Below are 21,306 nucleotides of genomic sequence, written 5' to 3'. Positions count from 1 at the left end.
ATGGGTAGCATGTCTTTGTGATACTGAGCATTACAGCACCAATGCATAGCACCATAGGAAGGATCAGCACATTGTGGATTCCCCTATTCCATTGAGTTGCCAGTGACTGTTCTCAAATGCATCTTGGTGAAGCGGTTGTCTGCCTCACCTCCTTGAGGGAAGAAATTGGAAAGCATGTTTGTATGTCCACCCAACAATAAGTAAAAAAGAGTACCAAAAGCTAAGAGTGACAATTAGAAGCAAATGGTGGGCTGTTTTTATGCAGTACATCTGTCCCCACAGGGCACTTAAGTTGAGCTTGTCCAATTTCATTTCACTGAGGTCTTTGGAGCCAGCAAAGAGAGATGGCCTTCATTCTATCATTCTGGGCTAGATTTAAGGACAGAACCCAGAGATGAAAGGACAGTGTTCAATCCTACCACACCACCCAAACTCCATGCAAATATTTTGTTTCAGAAATGTCACCAGTGACAGAAATAAAGCACCACTCGACCCACTGAAAGAAGGGATTCAAAGCCCATTCGGGAGTTGCAGAGACCAGTTACTTACCTTGTGACTCTGCTTTCAATAAACACAAACATACATACTGATTACCATTCTGTCAGCACCTACAGTAAGCTAACAATTATATAACACTATTTTGTTTTGTACAGGGCACAATATCAAACCTTAGAGAAAAAAATCTACTGTGTTCATTACCTAAAGAGTCAATCCACTCGGACTATTACTATATTAGATAAATAAATACAAGAAGCTGTATTCTTGCTTATTTTAATTCTTTACTTTGTAAGTTATTTTCTCAATCTTCCTTATGCTATGTGCCATGTTACACTGTCTGGAACTTCCTGATTCAATTGGCAGTGCAGATGACCTCTGCCGTTGCCATATTCTGGAGGTCCTGAAATGTAATATAGATTCTTGGTGCTTCCCATACGTGGCACAGTTGAGATTGAGAGCAAACCACATGGAAGATCATGAAAAGGATTACTAATCCACCTTTTGTGCTGCAGTTTAAACCTAAAGCCAACATACCCAAAAATGTGTCTGGCGAGTTTCGAGTAAATGCGTAACATGAATATGTCAAAATGCAGCCGTGGCTCAGTTGGTAGCACTTTCACCTCTGTCAGTAGGTTCCAGGTTCAAATCCCATACTAGAGACTTGAGGACAAAATGTAGGCCGACACTCCAGTGCAGTACTGAGGGAGTGCTGCACTGTCGGAGGTGCCGTCTTTCAGATGAGACGTTAAATCGAGGCCCCGTCTGTCCTCTCAGGTGGACGTAAGGGATCCCATGGCATCATTTCGAAGAAGAGCAACATTTATCCCTCAAACAACATCACTACAACAGATTGTTTAGTCATCATCACATTACTGTTTGTGAGGGCTTGCTGTGCACAAATTGGCTGCTGTGTTTCCTACATTACAACAGTGACTACACTTCAAAAGTACTTAATTGGTTTGTAAAGCACTTTGGAACATCCTAAGGTTGTGAGAGGTGCTATATAAATGCAAGTCTTTCTTTTTTCAAGTGAAAGCTGGTTGAGCTGCAGCTCTTTCAGAATTTACTTTATTTGTAACATTTTGTGGGTACTTTGCTCACTGAATGGCTTGTTTGAATTACAGAAAGCAAAACATGCAGGTCAAACAAAATTAATCAAAATGTTAATCCTTTTTACACAGTAGTCATCTTTGATACCTTAGGTGTTCCTTGTGTTGTAGTTGAGCAGAACTCTTAAAGCACAGCAGAACTTACATTGACCTTCCTACTTTAGACGTTTACGCAATACATTTCTGGTTGCAGCATTTAATATTTAATAATCAAATTTTATTTGATGCCACTCCTCTGAAGCTCCTTGGGATGTTAACTACGTTAATGATGCTACATAAATGCAAGGTGTTGTTGTTGTGGTAGAGGAACTGTGTTGTTCCCACATTTAGTTTGTTGAGAAGTAGTCATCATTGACTGGTCCTTGTTAGGTCATTGGTTCCCTTAAACCATCTCGTCCTTATTCTCTTCCTCAGCTGGCTTTTCATTTCCAAGTGGACTTGGGACCGAACAGTCTTGATGACGCTTACCTTCCACACTGTGCCGAATGCCGTAGCAAAAATATATCAGCAAACCTGTCAAATGATGTGGAAAGTTTTACATTTCAACATTAATAAGGTGACGTGCAGTAAAAGGGGGAAAAAAAAGTTTCTCAATCTGTCAGTAACTATGGTGGCGATTTCAAATCTCTCCTCCCTGTGTAGACGGGGCAATGGTTGTCTGAACTTGGCCTTGCGTCACTTGCCGCCTCATTCACACTACCGTTGCAGCCGCCACATCGCTGTTTGTGGGAGCTTGCAGTGCGCTATTCAGTTGTCGTGTTTCCTACATGGCAACAGTGACTACACTTCTAAAGCTCTTCATTGGCTGTAAAGAACCTTGGGATGTCCTGAGGTCGTGAAAGGCGCTATATAAATATAAGTTCTTACTTTTCTTTATCTACATAGCTGTGGCAGTGGGTGCAGACAAAAATGGAAACAGGCAAAAATGACAAAGGCGCCAATGTTCCAGGAAGATAAAAGCAGGTTGACACCAAGGCTGCTAACCACCCCACCCACCAGTGGCTAATCGAAGGTTAAGGAGCTGTTCCTCGAGCTTGTGTTGAACTCCACTGGGACAAAGGCAGAGACGTCAGAGTGTAAGCGGGACAGGGAATTGGAAGGACAGTCATCCTGGGCTGCTTTCAACCATCTCCTTGCTGCCAATTACAAAGCAGCATTGGCAGACATGTGGGAGCTAGGTTCCTGTCCACCCACTCTATGAGCTGAAGATGGTACATGATGTAGAAATGCCCCAAAAAAGGTAGGCATAAATATAAATATCTTAAAAAATCTGTGTGATAAGGAAATGTTCACTACATATAGCACATTAGTGTGACAATCGTTATTAACTTATGATTCCTTAACCTTCAGAATTGCGACTCCAATCTGTCCTCCCCTAGATTTAAGCTGATCTTCCTACATATTTTCTTACAACAGAAAGTTACAGAGTTACTTTCTGAAGTAATCCAAACTTTGGGTCCATTGCACTCTTGATCGCTGCTTGGCACTTCCTCATGATGATTTGACTGAGATCACAAAAACTCAACATGTGGAAAACTGTGGCCCCAGCCCATGATCCGCTGATCCATGCCGCAGTACATTGGTGCACTCGAACAATGCTACCCAACTTCATTCATTATTTAAGAAAATGTATGTCTCTTCTCCAGGGTTTAGTGACAGCCACTGCCCAGTTTTCTGTTCAAGGGCACCTCATGCCAAGTAGCACAAGGAGCAACATTGCCAGTATCAGTGGTCATATCTGTATAACAGACTGTTCTGCGTCCAAATGGGTAGTTGGCATAGACGCCATTGCTAATGTGGAGGGTAGAATATAGAGAAAATGGGGGGGGTGGGGTGAGAGAATTAGAGAGATGTAGTCACCATATTCAATGTACAAGATTTGGCTGGATAGCAGTTCTCCTTCACTCCACATTGAATCAACTTTATTTTTACTGAAGAAAATGTTCATATTTTTCTCACCTCCAGACTCTAATATTTTAATGCGTCACTGGCTAGCCTCTTATATTCTGCCCAATGTAAACTTCAGCTCATCCAAATGTCTGCTGCTAGTATCATATCTTACTTACACAATACCCCTGCTCTTCATGACCTATATTAGTTCCCCATCTCCTGTAGCCTCAAATTGAAAGGCATCTGGCTGTAATGCATGCACCTGTGAGTATGCTCACAGGTTTGTAGAGCTGTTGAGTTGGGAGTGGCTTAGCCCGTCACGCGATTTTCATAAGACTCAATAAAATCCCAGCCAGTTGGGTTCATGGGATCCACGATGAGGCATGTGGTTGTGAGCCTGGTGGAGGAACTGATAATGTGCAATGTGACTGTTAAACCTTTTGCTAATAAACCAACTAGTTCTTAATAGCAATGTATTGTTATGAATTATTAAACAAAGAACCCATGAAGCAAATATATTACATTAGCCTTGAACAGCCTATTGTTGTTTTTCTGCACTGTTTTGGGGAAATTAGCCTTGTCTGAGCAAATCAATTCAAAATCATTCAAAAGGAACTAGCTGTTCCCAATTATAGTCTATAAGATGATGCGGGTTTTTGGATGAGACATCAAACCGAGGCCCCGTCTGCTCTCTCAGGTGGACGTAAAAGATCCTATTGCACTATTTCGCAGAAGAGCAGGGAAGTTATCCCTGGTGTCCTGACCAATATTTATCCCTCAATTAACATAACAAAAATAGATTATCTGGTCATTATCACATTGCTGTTTGTGGAAGCTTGCTGTGCACAAATTAGTTGCCGTGCTTCCTACATTACAATAGTGATTACACTTCAAGCGGTACCTCATTGGCTGTAAGCACTTTGGGACGTCTGGTGGTCATGAAAGGCGCTAAATAAATGCAAGTCTTTCTTTCAGCTTCACTGAATTACAATATTGACTATTTAAACTGTGATGAAGAATCTTACCAATTGCCATCCAAACAGAGAGTCGAATCCAGATGGCAACATTCAACTGTGTCATCAGGTAAATGTTTATCAAAATACTGAGTATTGGCAGGAGTGGTAGACAGGGCACCTTTAAATACAGCAAAACATACACATCAGGATAGACTATACTAGACTTGATAGCAAGGAAGTATAGTCCTTTTAACAGTACATTACTCCCTCGTTATATCTTAAATCATGGTCAAAGTATTAAAATTAAAGCATTCTATTGAAGGTCTACAATAAAGATAAACTTGTATTATTTGTTCATGCCACAAGCATTTAAACAAAAGATCACAGATACCTGTCAGATTTTTTTAGCATTTCTCCATTATTCAGTTGATTTTCAAATAAATATATGACCAGGTCCTCCATAGACAGCAATTTAAAGGGACCGCACCCCCACCGCCCAAAAATTAAAAGGAACATTGGTTGTAGAGGTGTAGGAGGTTACAGAGATAGGGATGAGAATTTTTAAATCGAGGCATTGCTGGATGAGGAGCCAATGTAGATCAGCGAGCACGGGGGTGATAGGTGAACGGGACTTGGTGCAAATTAGGATACGAGCAGCAGAGTTTTGGATGAGCTCAAGTTTACAGAGGGTGTAAGGTGGGAGGCCGACCACGAGAGCATTGGAAAATTCGAGCCTAGAAGTAACAAAGGAATGGATGAGTGTTTCAGTGGTAGATGAATTGAGGTGGGATGGATACAGGTGATGTTATAGAAGTGGAAGTAGGCAGTCTTGGTGATAGAGAGGATATGAGGTTGGAAGCTCAGTTCAGAGTCAAATAGGAGGCCAAGGTTGCGAACAATCGGGTTCAGCCTCAGACAGTGGCCAGGGAGAGGGATGGAGTCAGTGGCTAGGGATCGGAGTTTGTGGCGGGTCTTCCCAATATTTAATTAAAAATTCTTCTTATCCCATATTGAATGTCAGACAAGCAGCATGACAAATTGGAGGCCATGGAGGGATTGCAAGAGGTGGTTGCAAGGTAGAGCTGAGTGTGGAACCTGAAGTTGTGTTTTCTGATGATGTCGCCGAGGGGCAGGATGGAGATGAGAAATAAGAGAGGGCCAAGGATAGATCTTTGTGGGACTCCAGAGGTAATGATTTAGCAGTGGGAAGAGAGGCCACTATATAAATGCAACCAGATTATATTATAGTAAAGTCTTATCTGTTCGAAACGCCACCATTTATCAAAACAATCTTTTTTTCAAGGTGTCTATTACAAACAAAAATGGTGAGAGAATCCAAACTTAATTTACTGGATATTAGAAATGTTTAATCAAGCAATCTTTGATTCATAGAAACATAGAAAATAGGTGCAGGAGTAGGCCATTCGGCCCTTCGAGCCTGCATCACCATTCAATGAGTTCATGGCTGAACATGCAACTTCAGTATCCCATTCCTGCTTTCTCGCCATACCCCTTGATCCCCCTAGTAGTAAGGACTACATCTAACTCCTTTTTGAATATATTTAATGAATTGGCCTCAACAACTTCCTGTGGTAGAGAATTCCACAGGTTCACCACTCTCTGGGTGAAGATGTTTCTCCTCATCTCGGTCCTAAATGGCTTACCCCTTATCCTTAGACTGTGACCCCTGGTTCTGGATTTCCCCAACATTGGGAACATTCTTCCTGCAGCTAACCTGTCTAAACCCATCAGAATTTTAAACGTTTCTATGAGATCCCCTCTCATTCTTCTGAACTCCAATGAATACAAGCCCAGTTGATCCAGTCTTTCTTGATATGTCAGTCCTGCCATCCCGGGAATCAGTCTGGTGAACCTTCGCTGCACTCCCTCAATAGCAAGAATGTCCTTCCTCAAGTTAGGAGAGCAAAACTGCACACAATACTCCAGGTGTGGCCTCACCAAGGCCCTGTACAACTGTAGTAACACCTCCCTGCCCCTGTACTCAAATCCCCTCGCTATGAAGGCCAACATGCCATTTGCTTTCTTAACCGCCTGCTGTACCTGCATGCCAACCTTCAATGACTGATGTATCATGACACCCAGGTCTTGTTGCACCTCCCCTTTTCCTAATCTGTCACCATTCAGATAATAGTCTGTCTCTCTGTTTTTACCACCAAAGTGGATAACCTCACATTTATCCACTTTATACTTCATCTGCCATGCATTTTCCCACTCATCTAACCTATCCAAATCACTCTGCAGCCTCATCGCATCCTCGACGCAGCTCACACTGCCACCCAACTTAGTGTCATCCGCAAATTTGGAGATACTACATTTAATCCCCTCGTTTAAATCATTAATGTACAATGTAAACAGCTGGGGCCCCAGCATAGAACCTTGCGGTACCCCACTAGTCACTGCCTGCCATTCTGAAAAGTACCCATTTACTCCTACTCTTTGCTTCCTGTCTGCCAACCAGTTCTCAATCCACGTCAGCACACTACTCCCAATCCCATGTGCTTTAACTTTGCACATTAATCTTTTGTGTGGGATCTTCCATTGGTACTTTTATTTATCTCCACCATCAGCTTACCATAAATGAAGCTTTCTTCTGATTTTGAGGCTGCCTCCAGATAATAAAAACTGCGAGTGTTGATATCAGCACAATAAGCACCAAGCAACCAATACTCCAAATCTCTGCTGCTTTGATAGATTCCAGCTGATATGTGATCACACCACTCAGAATACAAACTAAGATGACTGAAGAGGAGAGAAATGAAAAGTCAAAATAAGTTCCTCATCATGACATGTAATGATTTAATGATAGCTTTCTACGGGTTTCATTTCCTCTTTGCGTTTATTTTGAATGCATTAATTAACTACATTAATGTAGCACATGCAGGGATTTAATGTGAACATATTAACCACGTGCTAGAAATAGTCCAGAGAGGAAATGAATCTTCTCAATGCAATATTGTTACAAAAAGGACAACACATTATTTAAATATCTGAACGTTGCAGGAAATGGAGTGGGTGAGCAGCTAAAATGGAGCAGGTCCATTTCCTGTTCCATTTCCAGTGATCTCCGACTTTAAAGGCATTGGTTTTGGTGGCGGGTGAGGCTCTTGGCAGGCGGGAGCCTTATAGGTAAATGCTAATCGGGGTCCCGACGCCATTCTAGGAACATATTCTATGACAACGATAGGACCTCGATGACATTATAACTGGGGTGTGAGTGGGAAAGACTCAGGTCGGAGCCTCGTACATACATGGAAATCGGAGTCCCGACACAATTCTAAGAACATAAGAAATAGGAGCAAAAGTAGGCTATTCGGCACTTTGAGCCTGCTCCACAATTCAATATGATCATGGCTGATCTTCTCCCTCAACTCCACCTTCCTGCACTATCCCATTTCCCTTTATTCCCTTATTATCCAAAAATCTATCCATCTCTGTCGTGAATATGTTCAATGACTGAGCATTCACAGCCCTCTAGGGGTAGAGAATTCCAAAGATTCACAAACCCTTTGATTGAAGAAATTTCTCCTCATCTCAGTCCTGAATGGCCGACCCCTTATTTTGAGACTGGGATCCCTGGTTCTAGACTCCCCAGCCGGGGGGAAACATCTTCTCAGCATCTAGTGAATGGGACACCCACAAAAGCAGCCTTGGTAGCTACAAGTAGGTACGAAGACTAAAATGGCCTTTCCAGGTAAGTTTAAATGTTCCCTTTGTGGGCCAGAATGAGCAGGAGTGATATGTAAGCACGCATATCACACTGTAGCATGGCCCAAGTTATGTATTGAGTTACTCATCTTGCCTTTTGAATCAATCATTTAGTAACGGTTATTCTTTCAAATACTCTGATGAGCACTCACCTATTAGTCCTACACAGCATGTAACAATGTTTGATGATTGCTGTGTGGGGAATTGAAGAGGAATAACCAACGACCTAAAACTGAATCCTGTAGTCTGTCGACTGTGTTTCTCTTCATTCATTTCAATGCCAACTTTATTACTAAAATCTGGTTGGTGCCTATTGCATAAACAAAACATTTATTTTATTGGTAAATTAAACCTCTGTCCATAAAACATATGGATTGCAGTGTCAGCTGTGGCTCAGTGGGTAGCACACTCGCGACTGCATCAGACGGTTGTGGGTTTAAGTCCCACTCCAGGGTCTTGTGCACATAAATCTAGGCTGAGACCCCAGTGCAGTTCTGCACTGTCAGAGGTGCCGTCTTTCAGATGAGATGTTAAACTGAGGCCCCGTCTGCCCTCTCAGGTGGATGTAAAAGATCCCAAGGCATTATTTCGAAAAAGAGCAGGGAAGTTCTCCCGGTGTCGTGGCCAATATTTATCCCTTAATCAACATAACAAAACTGATTATCTATTATCACATTGCTGTTTGAGGGAGCTTGCTGTGCGTAAATTGGCTGCCGTGTTTCCATATTACAACAGTGACTGTACTCCAAAAGTATTTAATTGGCTGTAAAGTGCTTTGAGACGTCCGATGGTCGTCAAGGCGCTATAAAAATGCAAGTCTTTCTTTTTTCTCTTTTATTGATCTCTCATCTACCTAGAAGCAGAACTCTTACCTCAAAATAATGACACATATTGCCACCAATGAATAGGCCAGAAGTGTTCCAATGGATATCATATCAACCAATGTCCTCAAGTCAAAAATGCATGCCAATATAGCTAAAAAGAAAATCAAACAGTAATTGCGAAATTACTTCTGTTTAGTAATTAGTTTAAATATCATACATGAAATACATATAAGAACATAAATTGAATGTCGCTAAAAGAAAATGGAGAACAATTCTCTCTCTCTGAACTCTTAAACCGCCTCAATATTTGAAAATATAAGAAAGTCTGGAGCAAGAAAAGGCCATTCAGCCCATCAAGTCTGCTCCATTCAGAGTATATATCTGACTTTTTCATCAAATACTTCCTCCTTTCCGCTGCTACCTTTCAGTCCCCTACCTTATTGAACTCGGAGATCCCTTCCCTACTAACTCCACTGAAAAAAATTCAAGCAATACGAGAATATTTAGGATCCCCACCCCCCACCGCCCCCGCACCCCATTACTATCCTGTGCCCCTACCTAAAAAACGCACATATACAGAGTGAAGACTGTATTAGGCTCTTCTGTAGTGGCCTCTCCCACCCACTCACCATTACCCCACTGACACTAGCTGTATAATTTTATATATGAATTAGGACAACTTGGATGAGGTACTGGAGAACTGGTAATCTCCATGGAGGCAAACGCCAGCATGAATCCCCACCTTTAAGGAGCAAAGGGAAGAAAATTGGACGGGGGGAGGCGGGGGGGAAATGAATCATATATCTTTTTGGGATTGACCGGTATCTACTACTGCGACTTTATCCAGCATTTGTAGTGATGTGACATAAAGGCTGGAATTTTACCGACACTGAGAGGATGGGATTGGAGGCAGGTCAGCTGTGAAATTTGATAAGATTGACTGAGGGTTGGGAGACCGCTGTCAACCGCCTCCACACTAGTCTCCCAGGTGTCGGGTCTGTCAGCGCTGAACAGACCCGACACCAAGGGACGGGGGAGGCAATTTAGATTTTTAGGAGCTTGTGAACAAGCACTTAAAAACTATTTTAAGCTCACCTTTAGATTTTTAGAGCTCGCCAACAGCTTCCCCGCTGCTCGGGGATCAAATCAGGGAAGGAGATCGGGTGTTGTGTCAGCGTGGGATGATTTACTAAATCCCACATTACGACAGTGACTACACTTCAAAAGTATTTCACTGGCTGTAAAGAGCTTTGAGACGTCCGGTGGTCGTGAAAGGCACTATATAAATGCAAGTCTTTCTTTAACTAGACAGCTGCAAATGGTCTAGAATCATAGAAATTTACAGCATGGAAGGAGGCCATTTCGGTCTATCATGTCCGCGCCGGCTGTCCAAGAGCCATCCAGCCTAATCCCACTTTCCAACTCTTGGTCCATAGCCCTGTAGGTAACGCCACTTCAAGTGCACATCCAAGTACTTTTTAAATGTGGTGAGAGTTTCTGCCTCTATCACCCTTTCAGGCAGTGAGATCCAGACTCCCACCATCCTCAAAACCTTTTACCAATTACTTTAAATCTATCTCCCTTGATTGTTGACCCCTCTGCTAAGGGAAATAGATCCTTCCTATCCATTCTATCTAGGCCCCTCATAATTTTATACACCTCAATAAGGTCTCCTCTCAGCCTCTTCAGTTCCAAAGAAAACAACCCCAGCCTATCCAACCTTTCCTCATAGCTAAAATTCTCTAGTCCAGGCAACATCCTCGTAAATCTCCTCTGTACCCTCTCTAGTGCAATCACATCTTTCCTATAATGTGGTGACCAGAACTGCACACAGTAGCTTAGCTGTGGCCTAACATAAAAGCTTCTATTTCATAGGTGTTCACTTTCCAAGGTTAGAAGCTGTTGCTTACTGCATAGGAAGACAGATTGTGCTTTATGCTGTTCTCTATCCAGTGTCACCTCATTAGAACAACCTCTCTCACCATTGACAGATTGCTTGTGTCATCTCAACCTCACCTGCCATCTATTTCATCAGCATCGGTGCCCTTGAAAAAAATCTCACCTTGGTCCTCAGATTCCCACCATGATCATCCCCAACAGCAGCATCACTAGGCACATCAGCAGTACCAAACAAAACCAACTTTCTCCGCAATCGACTGATGCTGCACAGGACATAGGGCATCAGCACCCGATCACATTGCTACCTGGGATGCCAGCGATTGCCTCACCATCGGTAGATTTACTTCACTTGATGCTGTACACTCTGGGTGCCACATGATGCGCCAGGTTGGCATCACCCCACACCAACACCATAACACATCCCTGCAATGTCTAAGCCAGTTCTTTAGTTCTTTCTCACTCATCACCATTGCAGGGGTACCCTTATATCCCACCATTCACTGCAACTCACTAAGCCACTTCCAAAGGTGCACACAAATCTGTCCAAGAACGCAAAGTGTTCAAAATATAGATTTCAATGTTTGACAATACATTAACGGAAACTTTACATAAACAATGACAAAAATACCCAAGTGCCTACCCTTGCGTGTTGTTTGTTGGTATGATTGCACTAGGATGAGGGTGAATGTGAGAGGTGGCTAGTGAGATAGAGAAGTGATGATGTAGATATAGAGAGAGGGATGAATGGAAGTGCAAGGTAAGTCAGTGAGAGTAAGGATGTGCAGCAGTAGTGTAGGGAAGGCAGAGTGATGGGGATATGACAAGTGGTACAGCAAGATGAGGTTGAGTGTAGCTTTGCAGTAACATTTCGTAATCTACTGAGATGAGTAAAATGTTTGCGCCACTGCAGCCAGTTCCTCCTGACGACATCCCTCCTGTGCAATGTGCAACCAGGATGCAGTGGTCTCCTGGGGAGGTCTCTTCTGCCCATTGGAAGGGACGAGAACCTCCCCGAGTGCTGTGACTCACTCCATAAGTATATGGAGGGTGTTGTGCATGCAATAACTCAATAGACTGAATACTGTCAACTCTGAACAGGTACAAACCTGGCTCTACTTTATTAGGGCCCAAAGTGATCACATTACATGATGGCTGGCCTTTTATAGCTGGGCCGCACACCCATGCGCTCAGCCCAATGACCTCCGACAGTGGCGCCACCTGGTGGCTAGTAAATCCAAGCATATATACATGACAATATCCCCCTTTAAGATATTAGTAACGGTCTTTTTACAAATTGAGACAGTCTAGGGTTTTCCGCTCCCAAGTTGAATGTTTTAGTTCAACTCCAGCCTTGGGCGAGTGTTCTGAGTCTGTTATGACTGGGGGCTGGGTAGCCAATCTGATGGGAGTGGCAATGACCATGTCAGGGATTGAAAGTCCAGATTCATTGACCATGTCAGGGATTGAAAGTCCAGATTCATTGATGACAGCGGAGTCCTCTGATGACTGAGGGTAGGTTGGTTGATCACTGATTGTGTCTTCCTCAGACTGTTCCGGTTCATCCGTGTGCCGCAGCTTTATCTGATCGACATGTTTCCTGCATGTCTGCCCATTCTTGAGCTTAACGATAAACACTCTGTTACCCTCCTTGGCCGTAACAGTACCGGCAATCCATTTGGGACCTTGACCATAATTCAGTACATACACAGGAGCATTGATAGAAATGTCGCGTGACACAGTAGCGCGATCATGATACCCTTGCTGACTTTGACGTCTGTATTCAACACAATTATTCAAGTCAGGGTGGACAAGAGAGAGCCTAATCTTGAGACCTCTCTTCATCAATAGTTCAGCAGGGGAGACCCCGGTAAACATATGGGGTCTTGTTCTATAACTAAGCAATATGCGTGACAAGCGAGTTTGAACTGCATCTGCCTCTTTCTCCATTTTGTTGGCCACAAAGTATTTGTTCAAGCAGGCTACAAAGTCTTCCCAATCTTCTCCCTCCACGAATCGCTCCAGAATTCCAAATGTACTCATTTTTGCATGTGGAGGTTCTTGTTACCTCATCGCCAAATGTTGTGTAGGCAATAATTCAATAGACTGAATACTGTAAACTCCGAACAGGTACAAACCTGGCTCTACTTTATTAGGGCCCAAAGTGATCACATTACAAGATGGCTGGCCTTTTATACCTGGGCCGCGCACACATGCGCACAGCCCAATGACCTCTGACAGTGGCGCCACCTGGTTGCTAGTAAACCCAAGCATACATACATGACTGAGGGAGTCATGGGAGAGCATGGTTGCAACCCTGTACCTCTGTGCAGTGCTTGTCAGTGTTTGTAGCACCTCAATGCTGCAGAACATTGACTGAACAACTGTCAAAATCAATGTGGACATGGTCCCGTTAAGGAAACCGGCTGATGATACATCATCAAATGACATCATAATTGGCCGGAAACCTCGCTGGGCGGATTTAACAAGCCCAATCAAGGTAAAATCACTTGTAGTGAGTAGGCTGAAACAGGCAGCGGACCGGGACCGCTACAGAATTCGGACCAGTTTCGTTAGGCGAAATCACGGCCAAAGACTTTACTGCACAACGCTGGTACTACAGCATTGGAAATATTTTCCTTCATATACAAAATTAAAATTGTTAAACAGCTGCATAGATTGAAACTATATTAAACACTGATAGATAGTAGATTACATTTTGGTCGTTCATAAATCAGTTAACCGAATAATACTTGGAAATATTGAGCTCAAATGTGGTCAAAATATTTACCGCCCCTTACCAGAAATAATTCCTGCAATTGTCATGGCAACAACTGGAGTCTGACGCTTACTTAATTTTGCTAGAACATTAAACAGTAAGCCATCCCTTGCCATAGCAAACAGAAGGCGGGGTAAAGGGAACATGGAACCCAGAAGGCTGTGGAGAAATAAAGCACAATTAAAACCCAAGATCAAAACCAAAAGCAAAATGAGAGACAGGTAAACGGTGCTGCTGGAATTTCTTGCTAGTCAAGTGTTTAAGTACACACAATTGAATTGGGTGACACTGATGGATGAATGGAGAATACATGGAGAATACTGCCTAGGAACCCGTGGAATACAATGTTTATTCTATGAAGAACAGGCCTCGGATAGCATGGCCTACTATTTCCCCGTGTGTGTACAAAAATAAAGGGCTGGATTTTCCGCTCTGTTATTGCCCCAGGGGTGCGGCAATGGCGGCTCTTCTGGTTGGGAGGCCAGCTTCCACCGTCCTGCTGTCATTAACGCCCCCGAAATCCTCAAAGCCGAAAATTCAGCCTGAAGTATAAATTCATTTGCATGATTGAAATAAAACTTTTCTTTAATTTTGTACATAGAGGAAATTATAACTGCTTGATCGACTTCACCTGCAATCGATCTCTTTAGAAGAGAGTATCACCCTTTTTGAATCATTCCTACGTTGAAGAAAGCACCAACTGCTTCTATGCATAAGCACATTTGTGACATTAACAAGGTCTTTTTCTCTCCCTGCAGTATATACATGCCAGCACTTTATAAACATGGTGAACTAATTGTTAAGGTAATAATAATGCAGTTTTGAGGGAATTAAATGAAAGGATTTTCTTACCAGTTTCCCCAATGCACCCTATTTGCAATGGTTTACATTAAGAGGGCAATATAGGCCTACATGTATTATAGCACAGTGTACATAAGTCAAATATATAAAATACAGTACATATTAATAAACGTATTTCTCAAATAAGCCATGCATGACACAACATGCACTATTAGTGTATTTGAAAGACAGGAACCTTGCTGTGTCAAATGGGCAACTACACTTGATTGAGAAACAAATTGCATCTTCTTCATATAGTACCTGTACCTTGTTGAAAGAGCACACAGAGAGCCCGCAGACACAAAGTATTTAGCAGCACCCCATTTAACATATTCAAAGGCCCCAGGGAGTGGGCTATGAGTATCGAGGAGATAGTAGGGCACCATGAGCGTAAGTGCAGCAGAAACCCCAAAGTATGCCAAGAAGCAAATCAGAAGCGACATTATAATCCCAATTGGGATGGACTTCTGCGGATTCTTCACCTCCTCACCTGGGGAAAAAGTAAATAAAGGAATCAGTGTGAGATACAACAGAGTTAAATAGCTTGAGGTCCCTGCTAGTTCTTTTGAACATCCTTAATTTTTCACAAGCAATTCCTCCTTTAACATACAAAGGAGCTGTCGATAGGCTGCACTGTGGCACCAAGCTGAATCAACAAGAAAAGCAGATCCACAGACTGAGATTACAAATGCCTAATAGTGTCCTCACAAAATTTTACCAGGGGCAACACTCATGATAATTGCATTTTCTTTTCTAATGTGATTGTCATACAAAAGTAATAACCTTAAAATGATGCTACAACAATGAAAGGATCTAAAATAAGCTTAATTTACCATTAATAACTCAATGAAATATTTCAACGAAATACGGTCAGTGCATTTCTGTTGGGATGGTTTTATTGCACACATTTTAAATGGATAAAACCTAGTCCCAGTCCGCTGAATTCCCAATCACAGCTACAGTTCATGGGAGGAGCTAAGCAGAGGTGTAATTGAAGACCGAACATCGACTTGCAGAGAGGATAGCCTCCAACTGGTGGGCATCTGCCGGATTGATCTTGTGTATCACTCGCAGTCAGTGAAGAGAAACATTGGTGGTGGAGCATCGTTTATAACCTGCGCTCTCAGCCATGAAGAGTCAGAAGAAATTTATCAGAGAAGATAAGGAAGATGCTCTAAAAACCAATTAAAATTAAATAGAAACAGAAAACAAAGCCAATACTCAGCCCATGGGTCCCTTTGTCAGCACTGTTCTGATGAAGGGTGTCTCGCAAAATGTTATATCTTGCTCTTTATCAATGCTCACGCAACTGCTTTTACTTCAGATTTCTAGCATTCGTGGTTTTTCTGTTTATCGCCAACATACCTGTAGTCGCAATGCAATCAAACCCTACAAACGCATAGAAACAAGTGGCAGCACCAGTCAAAGTGCCACTGAATCCATATGGCATAAACCCTCCTGCTCCATAATCACTGGTGATGTTTACAGCTGAGGACAGGTTTCTAAAACATGTAAAAGAACAGAAAAGCATACAATGTAAACTAAAGCACACTTTCTCGACATATTTTCCCCTAACAGGTGCTAGCAGCCCTCCAATACGTCAGACAAATGGCCATTATTCAATTGTGTATCTAGACAGTGAGCATTAGCCAGCTATTCAACCATGGGTGCCCCCATGACTGAGCCTGATCCTGTCCTCAGCTGAGGTACACAAGATGTACTGAAATGTAATCTGTAGTAGAATCCCAACCATTTTTTTTTTCTTTCCCTTGCTGTCATCGGGAGCTGAGGTCAGGTGTAATTATCCAGCCACCACCCAAGCTGAGGATCAGTGAACTAGGCAGTGAACTGGAAGCTGTTTGGCTCAATTGCACACAAAGTATTCACATAGGGCCACTTGAGTAAGGCAGTGTAGGGCAGGCATCACCTGTGAATCGCATCCAGTCAGAGTTAATACTTTCAGAGAGGAAGGGGCTAAATTGGCTGAAATAAAGTTACGTCAATTCTGAGCATTATCATAGAATCATAGAATAGTAAAGCACAGAAGGAAACCATTCGGCCCATCGAGTCTGCTCTTTTCAAGAGCAATCCAGTTAGTCCCACTCACCAACTCTATCCCCATATCCCTACATTTTTTTTTCTCCTTCAAGTATTTACGTTATGTAAATTTTACTTAAGAACATAAGAAGTAGGAGCAAGAGTAGGCCAGTGGCCCTTCGAGCCTGCTCCACCATTCAATAAGATCATGGCTGATCTAATCTTGGGCTCAGCTCCACTTTCCTGCCCGCTCACCATGACGCTTCACTCCCTTATTGTTCAAAAATCTGTCCAACTTAAATATATTAAATGCCCAGCCTCCACAGATATTTTAGCTAATATTTTTGAAGTAATTGCAAAGGTTCATTCAAGGTGGTAGTGGTGAAATGCTGGCGTTATGTCAGTAAAGTTCCACTCACTGTGACTTTACAGCTTTTACAGGCTAAGAAAATGATCAATTGCTTCGACACACATTTACTCAACACATTCAATGCCCCGAAGCAGGCAGCTGAACGTTGGCACCTACCGTGCTTCTGCAGTGATGTTCAACAGCATCTCAGCAGTAATGTTCCAGTTATAAATGCTTCCTTTAATGCAACCTCCGATGATAACAAACACAAGCACGAGGATATTAATAATTGTAAATATTTTATTTACTGTTGTTGATTCTTTCGGACCAAATGACAGGAGACCTAAAAAGGAGAGGATGAGAAGAAATTTTCAGTTATCTTTGGATGTGGGCACTTTGAGGCATAAAATCAGAGTTTTACAGCATAGAAATAGGACATCCAGCCCACTGTGTCAGCTGTGGCTCTTTGGGAAGCACACTCGCCTCTGATTCAGAAGGTTGTGAGTTCCAGTCCCACTCCAGCAGCATATACATCTAGGCTGTCATTCCTATGCAGTGCTGAGGGAGCATAGGTGATGAAGGTGATGTCAGAGGTGATGTCTTTTGGATGAGATGTTAAACCAAGGCCCCGTCTACCCTCTCAGGTGGATGTAAAAGATCTCATGGCACTATTTCGAAGACGAGCAGAGGAGTTATCCCTGGAGTCTTGGTCAATATTTATCCCTCAATCAACATAACAAAAACAGATTATCTGGTCATTATCACATTGCTATTTGTGGGAGTTTGCTGTGCACAAATTGGCTGCTACGTTTCCCATATTACAACGGGGACTACACTCCAAAACTACTTCATTGGCTGTAAAGCACTTTGAGATGTCCGGTGGCCGAGAAAGGCGCTATATAATTGCACGTCTTTCTTTCTTTTAACAGCTCTATGCCGCTGTTTATGCTCTACACGAGCCTCTTCCTACTTTACTTCATCTCATCCTATTAACATAATCCTTCTATTCCTTTCTCCCTCATGTGCTTATCTAGCTTTCCCTTAAATGTATCTATGTTATTTGCCTCAACCACTTCATGTGATAGCGAGTTCCAAATTCTCACCACTCACTGAGTAAAGAATGCATATTCTTTATGGATCTTTCTTTAGCATTGTTAATAAGAAAGAACTATCATTTATAGAGTGCCTTTCACGACCTCAGGACATCCCAAAGCACTTGACATCCAGTTAAGTACTTTTTGAAGTGTAATTACTCAACTAATCGAATTACAGACCAGTTAGCCTAACAACTGTGCTTATAAAAATTCTTGGCTTTAATTAAAGAGCAAATTACGATGTATCTAGATAAAGGGCTAGAATTTCCTATCAGCCCACCAGTGCCTGATAGCGGTCTTTTGGACAGCAAAGATTGGGAAGATTATCGGCGGCGAAAACTTCCCCCCAAAAAATAAAAAAATCCACCGAGCAAAAAAGCATGGCCATTGCACCCCCATTCTGGGCGAAAAATTGCAATTTAGGGTCGATTGGGCGGTTCCTAAACAAAATGGGCGATAAGTTAAAAAATCAATACAAATTTACCCCGAGGCTGCGGGTTGGGCCAAACACCAGAAAAACAATAACAATAATTTTTCAAAAAAATCACCTAAAAAAAAATCAAAAAACATTCCCAAGATACTTTTAAACTAAATAATCACAACAGATTTTTAAAATAATTCGTAAAAAACCAATTACTAACCTTTTTCTTGAAGAACTACTCACCTACCGGCCAGCTCCGCTGATCCTCGTGGGCATTTAAAAAAAGAATTCACCTACGGGTCACCACTGAGCCAAATATCGCGCCAGGGCGATCTAAGGACGGTGCATGCCAGCAGTCTGCTCCCCAGCGGTACCTTGAAACTGTCGGCATAACTCAGGTAAGGAATTTCTCGCTCACCTGATTACCACCCACAATGGCCAATACTGTCCAGAAACCGGGCAGTAAGCCATTGGAAATTCCAACCCAAAGGGACAATAGTTCGGAGTAGCCAGCATGGATTTCAAACGGGTCGATTGTGCTTGGCAAACCTCATAGACTTCTTAGAGGAGGTAACGGATATGGTAGAAAGGGAAATTGCAGTGTGCACAGACTTCAGGAATGCCTTTGACAAGGTATCACAGGGGAGGTTACTGGAGAAGATTAAGGGGAGATAGAAGCAGACTGTTTCCAGTAGTAAAGGATTAAGCCACGCCTCGATTTCAAAATTCTCATCCTTATTTTCAAATCCCTCCATGGCCTCGCCCCTCTCTATCTCTAAAATCTCCTCCAGCCCCACAACTCCCTGAGATGTCTGCGCTCCTTGAATTCTGCCCTCTTGAGCATCCCTGATAATAATCGTTCAACCATTGGTGGCCGTGCCTTCAGATGCCTGGGCCCCAAGCTCTGGAACTCCCTGCCTCTCGCCTCTCTACCTCTCTTTCCTCCTTCAAGATGCTCTTTAAAACATATCTCTTTGATCAAGCTTTTGATCACCTGTGCTAATTTCTACTCATGCGGCTCGGTGTCAATTTTTTAATCTCATAATACTCCTGTGAAGCGCCTTGGGACATTTCACTACCTTAAAGATGCTATATAAATACAAGTTGTTGTTGTTGTCTAGAACGAGGCGTCCGGTATACAAGATTCAGTCTAAGAGATTTAGAACAGAGGGCAGGAGAAACTTTTTCACATGGAGAGTTATGAGGCTGCTCCAAATACTTCCAAGTTTAGTAGTTGTGGTAGAAACAATGTCAACATTGAAGATTAGATTGGATAGCTGCATGAAGGGAAAAGGGTTGAAAGGACATGGGAACAGGATGGGTAGAATTATTTGCTTGCATAGAGGTTAAATTCTGACACAAACTGGTTGGGTCAAGATGGCCTATTTCCATGTTGGAACTTCTATGTATTTCTAGATATATGACACTGGTCACTAAATTGCTCTTTTATAAAAATTATATTTTGAATTAATGTTACCTGCCAATAACATTATTAAACACATCGCAAAGAAATCTGGATATTCAGCCAATCCTGGTAAGCCTATTTTGGCATTGTTTCTGAGAAATCTCTCAATGGGGTTGCCTAACAGTTCATCAATGGTACTGCTCCATGCTCTCGCCACACTTGCTGTACCTGAAGTGGAGAACACGGTAAAATGAGACCAGGTAAAAGTACAATTATTCTTTTTCATAAACTACTTGGGGGTCATTTTGATTTTTGGCGATAGTGTAAAACGGGCGATATGGGATACGGATTGGCCGTTGGTTATACGTCCCACCCAATTCTCGCTCCCATTGAAATCAGTAGAAATTAAAACCAGGAGAGGTGTATGACAGGCAGCTGAATCACTATTGCCTGTTTTACACTATCATGCTCCGGTAAAATTACCCCCATTGGGACTTACCACTAATATTAATTGGTTTCAGGTTTATTTACAACAGTCTAGGGGGCTGAAATTCAGCCTCCCAATAAGGCCTGTTACCGCCGGAAAGTGGTGGTCATGCGGTGTTGTCGAATGGCTGCCGATTTGTAGTTGAATGGCCGCCGCTCACGAAATTCTCCCCAGTGATTTTTACGGCGGTCCCCACTTCCACCCCATTGCTGCCGAACCCTCCTAAGTACGTCAGCAAAGCGCACACCGCCGATGTCCGGCTCCGCAACCTGTTTCCGGCGGGGGTGAATTTCGGCCCCTAGTTCTTCTGGCCTTTTTTGGCACGTTGAGAATGTCACATAATAAGGTTGAAATTTCCAGTTAAAACTTTTCCTTCACTGCACTTATTGTATTCTCACTTGTAATTTGTTTTAATTTGTTGCTGACCACATGCCTAATCCACAACCATCGGCAACAGGGAAACGTTCTTCACTCTTGAAGGTAATGCTTCCTTGCACTGTTAAACCTGTTCTCTCATCCAAGTGACCATTCATATTTAACCCTGGAATAGTGCGTTTCATGGCAGGAGGTATAGAAGATAAAAGTTGAGATGCAATAAAGCATGAGTGAGACCACACTGAGTACTGTGAGTATCGTATGCAGCTTTGGTTCCATCATATAGGGAGGTTGTTGAGGCAATAGAGAGGGTCCAGTGCAGATGTACTAGGATGCTGCCTTCAAATTATGAAGAGATGGGACAGGGTAGATAGAAACTGTTTCCAGTGGTTGATGGGATCTAGAACAAGGGGCCACAGCAGTATGATTAAATGAAAGAGATTTAGGACAGAAAGCTGGAGATGATTGTGAGGCTGTAGAATGCATAACCAGAATTAGTGACTGAAACAGAGGCCATGTCAACATTTAACATAGGTTAAGTAAGTGGTTGAAGAAAAGTGGAATAAACTGGTATTAACGATTTAGACTTTGGAATCAAAAACACAATTTCTAAATTTGCG

At 42.5% G+C, this 21,306-nt stretch overlaps 1 protein-coding gene across 1 annotated transcript; it reads right to left on the bottom strand.

Moving 5' to 3' along the window:
- Positions 1–1,591: 1,591 nt before the first annotated feature.
- On the bottom strand, positions 1,592–20,015 carry LOC139262855 (cationic amino acid transporter 2-like). Its single transcript, XM_070878063.1, has 10 exons — positions 19,897–20,015; positions 17,082–17,247; positions 15,884–16,020; positions 14,786–15,008; positions 13,701–13,837; positions 9,052–9,154; positions 8,332–8,489; positions 7,047–7,213; positions 4,523–4,631; positions 1,592–2,120 (listed from the first exon to the last, which is right to left on the bottom strand). The coding sequence occupies exons 1-10, from the start codon at positions 19,919–19,921 to the stop codon at positions 1,990–1,992; spliced, it is 1,356 nt and encodes a 451-aa protein (XP_070734164.1). The 5' UTR covers positions 19,922–20,015; the 3' UTR covers positions 1,592–1,989.
- Between the last annotated feature and the right edge of the window lie 1,291 nt (positions 20,016–21,306).

The sequence above is a fragment of the Pristiophorus japonicus genome, chromosome 4 (assembly GCF_044704955.1).
Source record: "Pristiophorus japonicus isolate sPriJap1 chromosome 4, sPriJap1.hap1, whole genome shotgun sequence".
NCBI lineage: Eukaryota > Metazoa > Chordata > Chondrichthyes > Pristiophoridae > Pristiophorus > Pristiophorus japonicus.
Note: the sequence above shows the minus strand (reverse complement) of the source record. Positions and strands in the feature narration are given on the sequence as shown.

Coding starts and splice junctions, on each gene's coding strand:
- LOC139262855 (XM_070878063.1), bottom strand. CDS start 19,921: ATGTGTTTAATAATGTTATTGGCAG. Junction 16,021..17,081: donor AACATCACTGCAGAAGCACG/GTAGGTGCCAAC, acceptor TACATGTTTTAG/AAACCTGTCCTCAGCTGTAA. Junction 4,632..7,046: donor AGAAGAAAGCTTCATTTATG/GTAAGCTGATGG, acceptor CTGTATTTAAAG/GTGCCCTGTCTACCACTCCT.